The following is a 14,457-nucleotide window of genomic DNA, read 5'->3' as shown; positions in this document are numbered from 1 at the left end:
CCATAGAATAAAGGATAGGTGGAGAGGAATCAGAGGGAGGTGATGGGCAGATCATGAGGGCAGGGGAGGGGAAGAGAAGGGTTTATAGGCCACAAGGAGGCTGGAAAAACAGAGGGAATGGTTACTGGAAGCAAGAGAAATCGATATTGATGCCATCAGATTAAAAAACACCTAGACGGAATATGAGGTTTTGCTCCTCTGACATGAGTTTGTCCTCATCCTGGTAGTCGATGAGGCTGTCGGCGTGGGAGTGTAATGGGGAATTGAAATCATGGCTGTTGTAGTGGAAGCAGTGAAGTACTCAGTGTCCATCAGCTTGTGTCAGGTCTCACTGATATAGAGGAGGCCACACTAGGAGGAGCAGATACAGTAGATGGCCCCAGCATTCTTGTAGGTGAAATGTCACCTGCTTGGAAGGACTGCTAAGAACCTTGAGTGGTGGTAAGGGTGGAGGTGTAGGCAGGTGTAGAATTTGTCACAGTTTTCAGGGATAAGTGCTGGGAGGGACGAGTGGGGAAGGAAGTCACATAGAGAGCAATCCCTGCAGAAAGCAGAGAGATGAGAGCTGGGAAAGATGTGCTTCATGGTAGGTTTGTCCAACTGGAGATGGTGGAAGCTGCAGAGAATGATGAGTTGGGTGTGGAGACTCAGGTGGTGATAGGTGAGAACAAGGGGAACCCTGTCCCTGTTATGTCAGGGTTGGTGGGATGGGATGAGGGAAGATTTGTGGGATATGGAGGAGATACAGGTCCCACTGAATTAATCTGCTGTTTTTTAATCTTTCCTACCAAAAAGCACATTTTTCCAGGATTATGCTCCAGATCAGTTCCCACTCACTTCATTTTTCCATATTCACATTTAGCCTCTAGTGCTCCCTTTACAACTTGTGTTCCTTATAATTTTTGTCATCACAAAGGATATTTCCACAAAGTTACAAGCAATGAAGTTTATCTGGAGTAACATACACAAGATGCTGGAGGAACTCAGCAGGTCAGGGAGCATCTATGGAAAGGAATAATTATTTGACATTTCGGGCTGAGACCCTTCATCAGGCCTGGAACATTGACTGTTTATTCCTTTCCATAGATGCTGCCTTATCTGCTGAGTTTCTTCATCATTTTGTGTGTATTACTCTGGATTTCCAGCAATCTCTTGTGTTTCTGGAGTTCATCTGATTGTTTTTGCCTTCAGGTCTGCATGGAGATTCTCAACACTTACTTGACAAAGGCTGTGGAGCAGAATGACACCAAGATTCCCTGGGGCAGTCTTAAGTATTTGATTGGAGAGGTACAGAGTACTTTCTTAAATATGTGCTCACCACAGGAATTTGTTCATCTCATGAATTTCTTCTTCATAAGTCAGTCACCCCTACTGGGGTATAGGCTTTAGATAGCAGTTCATCAGAGTCCCCAGTCCTGGGCTGAAGGTTGATCTACCCTGTGGCTTTCACTTTCACATGACTTCATATATCTCTAAGGCAAAGATCCTTCCATTGTAGGGTGATTTTGTTGGAACTCCTGTTGGCATTTCTGTAGCTCTGGTGTTTTATGGGATGGGGTTGCTAGCTCCATGCCCATCCCTCCTCCTTTTGCAGCCAGGCAGAATTCATCTCATGAGCATTGAAATTGAAATGTTCAGAAAGTAACCCAACTGTACACAGTTCTCTATCTGATATCAATACATGATATTCTATTCCAGTCCAGGAATTTGATGCACCAACCCACGCAGATGCTACTCAAATCCCAGTATGGATGGGCAGCACTCCTCTTTGTGAGGGACAATGATGGGCCTTTGGTTAAGATCAGGCTTGATTGCCATCGTATTTGTGATGTAAGATGCAGATGAACTGGAGATAGATTCTCTAGTCCGTCTGGATTGACAAAGGTTTCTGTGAAGTCATCTACAGTGATTTATGCTGCTCTCTTCATTTCTCCCAAAGTTGACGGCAGTGAAGTGCATGCCTGCTGTACTTGGAGATGGGTAGAATCCACACTGCAATTTGATGCAACTCTTCAAAAGTTCAAAAAAAGTTAAAAGTAAATTAAGTACATATAAAAACATAGAAACATAGAAAACCTGCAACACAATACAGGCTCTTTGGCCCACAAAGCTGTGCCGAACATGTCCTTATCTTAGAAATTACCTAGGGTTACCCATAGCCCTCTATTCTTCTGAGCTCCATGTACCTATCCAGGAGTCTTTTAAAAGACCCTATCATATCCGCCTCCACCACCATCGCCGGTAGCCCATTCCACACTCTCACCACTCTGCATAAAAAAACTTAACCCTGACATCCCCTCTGTACCTACTTCCAAGTACCTTAAAACTGTGCCCTCTCATGCTAGTCATTTCAGCCCTGAGAAAAAGCCTCTGACTATCCATACGATCAATGCCTCTCATCACCTTATATACCTCTATAAGGTCACCTCTCATCCTCCATCACTCCAAGGAGAAAAGGCTGAGTTCACTCAACCTATTCTCATAAGGCATGCTCCCCAAACCAGGCAACCTCCTTGTAAATTTCCTCTCCACCCTTTCTATGGTGTCTACTTCCTTCCTGTAGTGAGGCAACCAGAACTGAGCACAGTACCACAAGTGGGGTCTGACCAGAGTCCTATATAACTGCAACATTAGCTGTCAGGTCTTAAACTCAATGCCACGATTGATGAAAGCCAATGTACCATTTGCCTTCTTAACAACAGAGTCAACCTGTGCAGCAGCTTTGAGTGGCCTATGGACTCGGACCCCAAGATCCCTCTGATCCTCCACACTGCCAAGAGTCTTACCATTCATATTATATTCTGCCATCTTATTTGACCTACCAAAATGAACCACCTCACACTTATCTGGGTTGAACTCCATCTGCCACTTTTCACCCCAGTTTTGCATCCAATCAATGTCCCACTGTAACCTCTGACAGCCTTCCACACTATCTACAACACCCCCAACCGTTGTGTCATCAGCAAATTTACTAACCCATCCCTCCACTTCCTCAAGCAGGTCATTTATAAAAATCACAAAGGGTAGGGGTCTCAGAACAGATCCTTGAGGCACACTACTGGTCTACGACCTCCATGCAGAATATGACCCATCTACAACCACTCTTTGCCTTCTGTGGGCAAGCCATTTCTGGATCCACAAAGGAATGTCTCCTTGGATCCCATGCCTCCTTACTTTCTCAATAAGCTTTGCATGGGGTACCTTATCAAATGCCTTGCTAAAATCCATATACACTACATCTACTGCCCTTCCTTCATCAATATGTTTAGTCATATCTTCAAAAAATCCAATCAGGCTCGTAAGGCACAACCTGCCTTTGACAAAGCTATGCTGACTATTCCTAAACATATTATGCCTCTCCAAATGTTCATAAAGCCTGCCTCTCAGGATCTTCTCCATCAGCTTACCAACCACTAAAGTAAGACTCACTGGTCTATAATTACGTGGGCTATCTCTACTCCCTTTCTTAAATAAGGGAACAACATCAGCAAGCCTCCAGTCCTCCTCAATATATGTCATCATTTACAACCCTGATATTGATTTCTGTGAGCATACCCAATAAATCTATAGAATATTAGTCATAACAGAATCAGTGGAAGACCGTTCATCTGGGGTATTCAACCAGAGTGCAGAAGACAGCAAACTGTAAACACAAAAAGAAGAAATATAAATAAAGAAGCAATAAATATCAAGAACATGAGATGAAGTGTCCTTGAAAGCAAGACCATTGGTTGTTGGAACATTTCAATGATGTGGCAAGTGAAGTTGAGTGAAATCATGCCCTTTGGTCACATCCCCAGAATTATTGCCCAGTTGCACCTAGTCAGCTCCACTGGTCAGACTGAAGACACTTTATCAGAACTGAGAAGTGGACAAAAGGAGTGTGTTAAACTGTAGGGAGGGTGAGGGGACATCTCTGTAGGGTGACCATGGGGATGTTTGTTAAACTGTAGAGAAGATGTGGGGGGGGGTGGGGTGGAAGAACTGGACATCTCTGTAGGGTGACCATGGGGATGTTTGTGAAACTGTAGAGAAGGTGGGAGTGGGGACATTGGACATCTCTGTAGGGTGACCATGGGGATGTTTGTGAAACTGTAGAGAAGGTGGGAGTGGGGACATTGGACATCTCTGTAGGGTGACCATGGGGATGTTTGTGAAACTGTAGAGAAGGTGTGGGGGGGGGGGGAGGGAAGAATCAGACATCTCTGTAGGGTGACTATGGTGATGTTGCAAATAAAGTTATCTGATCAATTCACTTATTGAAAAGATTCAAACGTGCTGAAAGCTCCTGAAATGCTGCAGTATTCCCACAGACCCTTGGGAATGCTTCCCATTCCATCAAGAGGTAGCAATTTGGCTTGGTGCTGAGAGCCTCAACCCAAGCCATAGATCATAGAAAAATACAGCAGAGAAACAGGCAATTCAGTCCATCTAGTCCATTCCAAAACCATTTAAACTACCATTTGAAGTAATGAGAACACAGAGGCCGAGTCCAGTGCTCAGAAACCACACTCTATTCCTTCGTCTCCTCATAGTGCTTTGTTTTTCAGAGTTAAGCCATTGCTTCCCCACTGTGCCCTAGGTACCCTGCAGCTGGTGTACAGAATAAGTCCTGGTTATGCAACCACTGCTGCCAAGATGACAACCTCTGAAGTGTATTGACAATGGCTGGGGTCACCTGTCTTATAAAGACACTGCCCAGAAGAAGACAATGGCAAACCACTTCTGTAGAAAAAATTTAGCAAGAACAATCGTGGAGACCACCATTGCCCACGTCATACGACACAGCACATACTAATGATGATGAATGCCATATAAGGGTTCATTAGGGGAAAAATCATGCATTTGCAATGGGCATCCACTGATTTCACCAGGGCTGCTTTCTGCATTATTGTGTCCAACAAGACAAAGTGTAGAGCATAACATAGAAATGAATTAGCATTCAACTCAAGCCCGGTTTCTAATGTAGGTGTCAGTATTTGAAGTCATCTGACAGTAGGAGATACAACTGGCAAGGTTGTGGTGATGTTCGATTCTGGATCTTCCCTCAGGTGATGTATGGAGGCCGTTGCATCGACAGCTTTGATCGCCGTATCCTCACCACCTACATGGAGGAATTTCTGGGCGACTTCATATTTGACACTTTCCAGCCTTTTCACTTCTTCCACAATAATGAAGTGGACTACAAAATCCCGAAGGATGGGAGCAAGGATGATTACACTGGTAAACCGCCACCAGGAGTTCGGGTTTGACTATACAGTAGATGGCTGGACTTGTCAGTTAGGACAGTGGCAGCTGGCAGGTTGTATAGTGGTTTGATGGGTGGGTCACATTTTTACATTCCCAGTGATCTATCCAAGCTGCCAGCATTGAGTTAATGATGCCAGGGTACCTGAGGTGCCAGGGTGGTTCACACTCAGCCTGCCAGGACATAAGCCTAGTGCAGGGCGTCTGATTTCCACGGTGCAGACCTGATTAGGGAGTATCCAACTGGCTGGTTCCTCACTCAAATCACCAGGCTGCAGCCATTGTGGTGTTGGGAAATCCTGCACAGTCACTTAGGACATAAGGCCCTGGAGAGAATCAGCAAAGTAAAGCTGGAGAGCTTTTCTGTAAAAAATGACTTGGGCAATGTCATTTATCAGCCTCTGTAACTTTATCTTCCCTCCAAGCACGTGCGCCCAATAGCTGGTGCAGCTGTAATGGGGTGCCTGTGCATGCAAAGGGAAAACACTATTGGACCAACTGTACTGTCCTGCTTTTTTCCTAGAAGATTAGTATCATAGCTGTCTGATTACACTCCTTGTCCATGTACAGAAATTGGTCTTACTGACCTTGGAGGGTTGAAAATTTCACAATCTGCACCATAATCAAAGCTTCTGTGGTCCGGCTGATCAAAGTGTAACCACCAGTAGGGATGAAGGGTTGGCCCTCCAACAGGGATTGGCATCAAACGGGGATGTGAGATTGGCCTACCACCAGGGTGTGTGGGTCTTCTGCTCTCTGTTACTTCAATAGAAAGGAGGATGTTTTTGACAAACGTAATGGAATTATCAATTTCTAGATGAGATTGAATCTCTTCCACTTGCAAACACTCCTGAAGTATTTGGACTTCACCCCAATGCTGAGATTGGTTACTACACACAGGCAGCGCGCAGTATGTGGGGACACCTGATTGATCTCCAGCCTCAGACAGGTACCTCAACTGTTTCTGTGTTCATTGCTGTCCTACCAGCTGCTCACGGAGGACAGGTGACCTCATGAACTAAGTTCTAATTTACTTCCGTTTCATTTCAGTTTCTAACTGTACCCTGAAAGTCACCCATTACTACACCACTGTGTCACCAGGCTCAGCCAGTCTAGGGTTCCCAGAAGCTCCTCCATCCCATCCCAGGACAAGTTCAAGTTTAAATTTATTTGTCATTCAACCATACACAAGAATACAGCCAAATGAAATGGTGTTGCTCCAGGGTCAAGGTGGAAAACACAGAACAGCAGTCACACACACTGCATATAATTATGATACAAAATATATATATAAATAATATTATAGACCTGATATAATAATATTATAGATCATGGCCTGTAGATTGAGGGTACACTGATGTTATCCTGAAGCCATGTTTCTGCAAGAACAACCCTCGCCTTGCTCCATCCCAGGGGCCAGTCCTTGGGCAAGCTATACCTGAGCCTTCTCACTCCATTACCTGGAACCTGTCACTCCTCAACCCAGCCCCAGGATCTTCCTATCTCCACATTCTTCCCCCACACAATTCCAGAACTGTTCCTGTCCCATTGGTCCAGTACCTCTTGCCTCGTTTTCTGTTCTCTGTGTCTCTGGAATCTCTCTACTCCAAGACTAACCGCATACACCCTGTCTCTTCACCCAGACTATGCAAAGAGAATAGTGACAGGTCTGGCACAGACCATCTCCCAATAGTGTGATCACCCTCCAGTGCCTGATGTGCTTCTCTTTCTCACCATTGTGATTGTTTCTTTCACCCCGCCCCCAATCTGGTTACTCTCCAACCTAGTTGACAGCCAGTATCAGGAGCATTAATCCACCCCTTGCCACACTAATCAAATTCTCTTGTCTAGGGGAAAGTGGCAGTGGGATGGGTCGTGATGAGTACATCGAAAACGTGGCCAAGGATATTGAGAGCAAGCTCCCAACCCCCTTTGACCTCGATGCTATCTATAAAAAGTTAGCTTTGCAAATTACTCCAACCACAGTGGTCCTGCTGCAGGAACTCGAACGTTTCAACCTACTGAACAACCGAATTATGCGATCTCTGCTGGAACTGCAGAAGGTATGACAACTCCTCCCTCCTCCACCTATCTTTCCCTGTCCCCTCTTCTCCTCTTCCCCTCACTCCCCTCCTTTCTTGTTCCCTTCACCTTCCCCTCCCTCATCCACTTCCCCCTCCCCTACCTCCCTCCTCCCCCTCCTTCCCCCTTCTCTTCCTTCCTCTCACTCCCTCTCTCTCTCCTCCCCTTCTCTCTCCAGGCTTTCACAAACTCTCAGTTGATGTAAGGTGTCTAAAGAGGTTTCAAACTTGTGTGCTGAGTCATTGTAAAACTCCATCAGTTTCAAATTCTGTTTCAAGCCCAGAGGTTCCAGGCCACCGCATGACCCTGTGCTGGTCAACTATACAAATGAAAATTGACATTTTCAATGTGAAACACATTTGCAGCCATTTCTGGGCGATTTGGTAACACCTGGTGACACAAGAAGCTAAGAGAATAGGAGGTCTCACCATTCACTATGAACATAGCTGATCTTCACTGGCCTCAACTTCTCTTCTGTGTCATTCCTCCATCCCCTTCGATTCACCATTCTTCCAATATGTATGTGTTTCCACCTGTAATGTATCCAACGATCCCACTTCCACCAACGTCTGGACAGAGACTACCCTCTAACAGAAGACATTTCTACGCATTGACCAGCCCCTTACTTTGTAGCAATGTCCCTGCATTGTGCCTCTCCCTCTCATGCTAACATCTCCTCTGTCAATTTCCTGAGGAGCTGATAGTCTGATCAGACATATCCTTAATGTCACCTGGTACTTGGTGCAGTTTCTGCAGTGGAGATGCATGGATGCGATCTTCCTTGTCCTTTGACAGCATTTGCTGTCCTGACTTTGAATATCTGTACTGACCCAGAGCACTGATCAGACTGGAGAAAATGTGCTGCTGCCACTTACAGAGGAGAAAGAGCACTGACCAGTGGGGCTATGTACAGTCTGGAAACCATTCATTGGGCTACACAGAGGGTGTAGCAGGAAGCAACCCTGCTGCCATGTTTGCAGCACAGAATGGTGTGGTGCAGACAGCCAATGGGGCGGATGGGATTTCAATGCTAAATGCCAAACCCATGCTGATGACATGCACTTGTTATAGGCCCTGTCTGGTGAAGTGTGGGATTTCTTTATTTTTTAATTAATTTTTAATGCATTTTCTACATCGTTACAGAACATTAATACAGTGCAAAAATAAACATACAATAATAATATAATACAAAAAAAGATAATTGAGAAAGCACCCAAGTTGAAGACATGTAAGGTTAGTATCCTCCCCAAGCCCCGCAACAAAAAAGAACTCCAGACCAACCACAACACAATATAGAGAATATAAATCAGGACATTCAAACCCCCAAAACTGTAAATACACTTAGAAACAGAAGATATTAATGCCTACTACCAAATAAAAAGGAGCTGAAAGCAAGGGACCGAAAAAAAAAAACCTTAGTTAAGAGGAAGGTTATGAAAGTACTCAATAAAAGGTCCCCAGACCTTATGGAACTTTATATCCGAATTAAGAACTGAATAATGAATTTTTTCAAGGTCTAAGCAGGACATAATATCATTAAGCCATTGAGCATGCGTGGGCGGGACAACATCTCTCCATCTAAGGAGGATTAAACGTCTAGCCAGGAGAGAAGCAAAAGATAATATTCGACACTTAGTCGAACTCAAACGTAAATCTGTCTCACCCAAAAAACCGAACAAAGCAATTAAAGGGTTAGGTTCTAGGTGGTGATTCAGAATATAAGATAAAGTTATGAAGACATCTTTCCAAAATTTCTCCAAGCTAGGACAAAACCAGTACATATGAATAAGAGAGGCCTCGCCCCTTTTGCATTTATCACAAAGAGGACTAATATTAGGGTAAAATCGAGATAACTTAGATTTAGACATATGGGCTCTATGAACAATCTTAAACTGTAAAAGGCAATGGCGAGCACAAAGAGAGGTTGAATTAACCGATTTGAGAATCGAGTCCCTAGTCTCATCAGATAGGGAGATATTTAAATCATGTTCCCAAGCCATTCTAATTTTATCCACAGGGGCACGTCGTAAGGATGCTAATTTATCACAAATAAATGATATTAAACCTTTACCCAGTGGATTAATAGAAAGAAATAAATCCATGACATTTTTCTCAGGCATTTCAGGGAAGTTAGGAATTAAAGGATTAATAAAGTGACTAATTGGAGATATCTAAAAAAATGAGCATTGGGCTGATTGAACTTAGCAGAGAGCTGTTGAAAAGATGCGAAACGATTATCAATAAAAAGATCTTCAAAATGTCTAATGCCCTTCCTATACCAATCATGGAATGCTGAATCATACGTAGTAGGTAAAAAAAGGTGATTATGTAAGATAGGGCTAGAAAAGGAAAAACCATAGAAACCATAAAATATCCTAAACTGAGCCTATATATGCAAAGTGTGTCTAACAAGAGGATTAACAATTAATCTGGACAAACTACTAGGGAGTACAGAGCCAAGAAGTGCAGAAATAGATAAATATTTAGTGGAACTTAACTCCATTGCCACCCAATTAGGGCACTCGTGTTGGCCATGGAAAAAAGACCAAAAGCTAGCACAATGTATATTGGCTGCCCAATAATATAAATGAAAGTTAGGTAAAGCCATGCCACCCTCTTTTTTAGATTTTTGGAGATAAACTTTATTAATTCTAGAGCGCTTATTCTTCCACAGATACGACAAAATAATAGAGTCTAAGGAATCAAAAAAAGATTTAGGAATAAAAATTGGGATTGATTGAAATAAATATAAAAGCTTAGGGAGAACATACATTTTAACAACATTAATACAACCTACCAAAGACATAGATAGAGGTGACCATTGTAACAGACTCTGTTTTATAGCATATGAAAGATTGGCAAAATTTTCATGAAAAAGATCTTTAAACTTCCTTGTGACTGTAATCCCAAGATAAGTAAATTAATTATGAACTACTTTAAAAGGGAGATCACGGAATGTTAATTCTTGTGCTTCTTTATTAATTGGGAAAAGTTCACTCTTATGTAAATTAAGTTTATAGCCAGAGAACTGGCTAAACTGATCAAGAAGTGAAAACATTGGAGGTAAGGATGTAGATGGATTTGAAAGAAAAAGTAATAAGTCATCAGCATAAAGAGAAACTTTATGCTCAACACTCCCCCTCCAAATCCCGGTCAATTCAGGACAGTTTCAAAATGCTATCGCCAAAGGTTCTATAGCCAAATCAAAGAGAAAGGGACTTAAAGGGCATCCCTGATGGGTGCTACATTTGAGGTTAAATAACTGGGATTTCTGAAAATTAGTCAAAACAGAGGCAGTAGGACACAGATACAGCAATTTGATCCAAGAGATAAAACTTTGACCGAAGTCAAATTTTTCTAAAACTGCAAAAAGTTAGTTCCACTCTATACGATCAAATGCTTTCTCTGCATCGAGGGAAATAACACATTCAGGAATCCCAGTTGGAGGTGAATATAAAATGTTAAATAAATGCCGAATATTAAAAAAAGGAAGACGGTTTTTAATAAAACCAGTTTGATCATCAGAAATAATAGAGGGAATAACAGTTTCTAATCTATAAGCCAAAACTTTGGCCAAGATTTTAACATCAACATTAAGCAAAGAAATCGACCTATACGAGGAACACTGTGTTGGGTCTTTACCCTTTTTTAATAAAAGAATAATAGATGCCTCATTAAAAGAGGGTGGCAATTTACCATAATTAAACGGGTCAGATAATACTGAGAATAACTGAGGAGAAAGAAGTGAAGAGAATGATTTATAAAATTCTACGGGGAACCCATCAGGTCCAGGAGATTTCCCTGAAGACAATGCATAAATTGCAAAAGATATTTCTTCTGATGATATAGGCGCATTAAGTTTGGCTTTAAAATCAAATGAAAGCGAAGGAATATTCAGATTATTTAAAAAATGATCAACAGAGATATTCTCATTCAGAGATTCAGAGGAATAAAGTCGAGAATAAAAATTTTTAAATGCGTCATTGATTTCTAAGTGATCCGATGTAAAGTCTCCATTCTCCTTCCGGATCTTTGTAATATGTTGTTTGGCTTTAGAATGCCTCAGCTGATTGGCTAGAAATTTACCAGATTTGTCACCATGAATATAAAAGCGACTCTTACTTTCAAGAAGTTGGCGTTCAACAGGTTGAGTAGACAGAAGATTAAATTTAGTTTGAAGTTCTACACACTTCTTGTATAATTCAGGATTCTTAGTTTGAGCATACAGTTGATCCAATTCTTTAATCTGATTAATGAGATCTAATCAATCTGCACAGGACTTTCTATTAAGATTTGCTGTATAGGAGATTATTTGACCCCTCAAATATGCTTTCATGGCATCCCAGACAATCTGGGATGACATTTCAGATGACGTATTGGTGTTAAACTAAAAGGTTATCTGATCCTTAATAAATTTTAGAAAATCATCATCCGATAATAAAGTCGAGTCAAAATGCCAGTGTTTATTCCTCTGAGGGAGACCAGGAAAACTTAAAGACAAAGTAATTGGGGCATGGTCAGAAATCAGTATACTCTGATAATCACAAGAATAGACAAATGGAATAAGTTGATTATCAAGTAAAAAGTAGTCAATTCTAGTAAAGGTATGGTGAACATGTGAAAAAAAAGAATAATCTCTCTCAGTAGGATGAAGAAAACACATATATCAGAGATACCATAATTAGAGAGAAAAGAGTGAATAGCTAAGGCAGATTTAATAGGTAACCTAGTAACAGAGGACGATCGATCCAAATTAGGATCTAACCAACAATTAGAATCACCACCCAGTATAAGAGAGTATGAGTTTAAATCTGGTAGTGAGGAGAAAAAACGTTCAAAAAAATTAACATCATCAAAATTGGGAGCATACAGGTTTGCTAGTACAACTTTAGTATTATATAATTTACCAGAAACAAGAATAAAATGGCCATTTGTATCAGATTATGGAGTTCAAAAGGAATATTTGAATTAATAAGGATGGAGACCCCCCCCCCCCCTTAGCTTTGGCGGCAGAGGATGAATGAAAATGCTGACCCGCCCACTTTGACAAAAGCTGAGAATTATCAAAATTACGAATATGAGTTTCTTGAAGGAAAGCAATGTCAGCTTTGAGTTGTTTAATATGCGAGAAGACCTTCCTTCTTTTAACAGGATGATTCAATCCCTTTACATTCCAGTTCACAAATTTAAGTGTATTAACCATTATCAATTGTTAGTGCATAGAAGGTAGCAGGCATATAAAAAATCAAGCAGTACAATAACAGTCTGGGAGCAAAAATGTAAACATAGATCCATAGAATCAAAACAGAGACATGTCCTGAATAACAAAGGAAAACAAAAGAAACAGTGAGTAGTGTTGGAACTGGAGAATCCACCCCACCCTCGCAACCCAAAACTAGACAGCTACCCGAAAAAGCAGCTAGCTCTACCAAAAAAATTAACCCAAATATGACTTCCAGTTCTGTATCGTTAACAAAAGTTCCGTATAAATAATATAGCAAATAATAACTAATTTATGCACTAGAAAACAGAATTACAAATAGGAACAACTTCAACAGAAGTATAAAACTTAATACAAAAAAAATCAGAAGAAAACTAAAACTAACCTACCCGCGAAAAATTATAAAAGATTAAAAGAAAAAAAAAAGGGAGGGGGAAAAGGGGGAAAAGTGTGGAATTTCAAAGCTAAGTGCCAAACCTGTACTCTTGACGTGCTTGTTACAGGCCCTGGCTGGTGAAGTGGGAATGAGCAGTGAGCTGGATGAGGTGGCACGAGCTCTCTTCAATGGACACATTCCTGCCATCTGGAGAAGACTAGCTCCAGACACCCTCAAGTCACTTGGCAACTGGATGACCCATTTCAAGAGGAGGTTTGACCAGTACGCTTTATGGGTTAGTATCAAAACAAATCCTCAGAGCATAAGAACTAGGAGCAGGAGTCAGCCACCTGGCTCTGTCCGTTGTGCCTGTTCTACCATTAAATAAGACCATGGCTAATCTGTGGATTCAGCTAGTACCCACTTTTTCCCATAACCCTTAATTCTCCTACATTGCAAAAATCTATCCAGCTGTGCCTTAAATATATTTAATGAAGTAGCTTCGGCTGTTTCCCTGGGCGGAGACTTACACAGATGGACTACTCTCTGGGAAAACCAGTTTATCCTCATCTCTGCCCTAAACTATTCCCCTGAATCTTGAGGCTATGTCCCCTGGTGCCAGTTCACTGCCTATAACCATAAGACCGAAAGATACAGGAGCAGAATTAGCCCATTTGGCTCATTGAGTCTGCTCCGCCATTCTATCATGGCTGATTTATTATCCCTCTCAACTCATTCTGCTGTAACCTCTTCCTGTAACCTATTGACACCCTGATTAATCAAGAACCTATCTCTGTTTTAAATATACTGAATGAACTGTCCTCCACAGCTGTCTGTGGCAGTGAATTCCACAGATTCACCACCCTCTGGCTAAAGAAATTTTTCCTTATCCCTGTACTAAATAGATACCCCCAATTCTGTGGCTGTGCCCTCGAGTCCTAGACTTCCCCCACTGCAGGAAACATCCTCTACACATCCACTCTATCTCAGCCTTTCAATGTTCAATAGGCTTCAATGAGATCACCTCTCATTTTCCTAAACTGCCCTGAATGCAGCCCAGAGCGATCAATCACTCTTCATATGTTAATCCCTTCATTCCAGATATTCTCATGAACCTCCTCTGGACCCTCTCCCATGCCACCACACATTTTCTCAGATAGGGAGCCCAAAACTACTCACAATACCATACAGTCTGACCAATAGCTTCTAAAGCCTCAGCATTACATCCTTGCTTTTGTTTTCTAGTCCTCTTGAAATGCATGCTAACATTGCATTTACCTTCCTTACCTCCAACTCAACTCTGCAAGTTAACATTTAGGAAATTCTACATGAGGACTCCCATGTCCCTTTGCAGCTCTGATTTTTGAATTTTCTTCCATTTAGAAAATAGTACATGCCTTATTCCTTCTGACTAATTGCATGAGCAGGCATTTCACTCCACTCTATTCCATTACGACAACTTTGTTCATTCCTCCAATCCAATAAGTCCTTCAGCAGACACTTTGCTTCTTCAACGCTACAAGCCCCTCCA

The 14,457-nt window shown here is 41.8% G+C and overlaps 1 protein-coding gene across 1 annotated transcript in view; it reads left to right on the top strand.

Annotated features, from left to right (window-relative positions):
• Positions 1–14,457, top strand: part of dnah10 (dynein axonemal heavy chain 10) — a 278,366-nt gene that overhangs the window by 251,085 nt on the left and 12,824 nt on the right. Inside the window, exons 72-76 of the mRNA XM_059994530.1 lie at positions 1,192–1,287; positions 5,052–5,223; positions 6,065–6,196; positions 7,099–7,310; positions 13,054–13,221. Of these exons, the coding sequence (XP_059850513.1) occupies positions 1,192–1,287; positions 5,052–5,223; positions 6,065–6,196; positions 7,099–7,310; positions 13,054–13,221 (780 nt within the window). The remainder of the gene's footprint in view (positions 1–1,191; positions 1,288–5,051; positions 5,224–6,064; positions 6,197–7,098; positions 7,311–13,053; positions 13,222–14,457) is intronic.

This window comes from Hypanus sabinus, chromosome 18 (genome assembly GCF_030144855.1).
Source record: "Hypanus sabinus isolate sHypSab1 chromosome 18, sHypSab1.hap1, whole genome shotgun sequence".
Classification (NCBI taxonomy): domain Eukaryota; kingdom Metazoa; phylum Chordata; class Chondrichthyes; order Myliobatiformes; family Dasyatidae; genus Hypanus; species Hypanus sabinus.
This window is presented reverse-complemented; position numbering and strand designations above follow the sequence as displayed.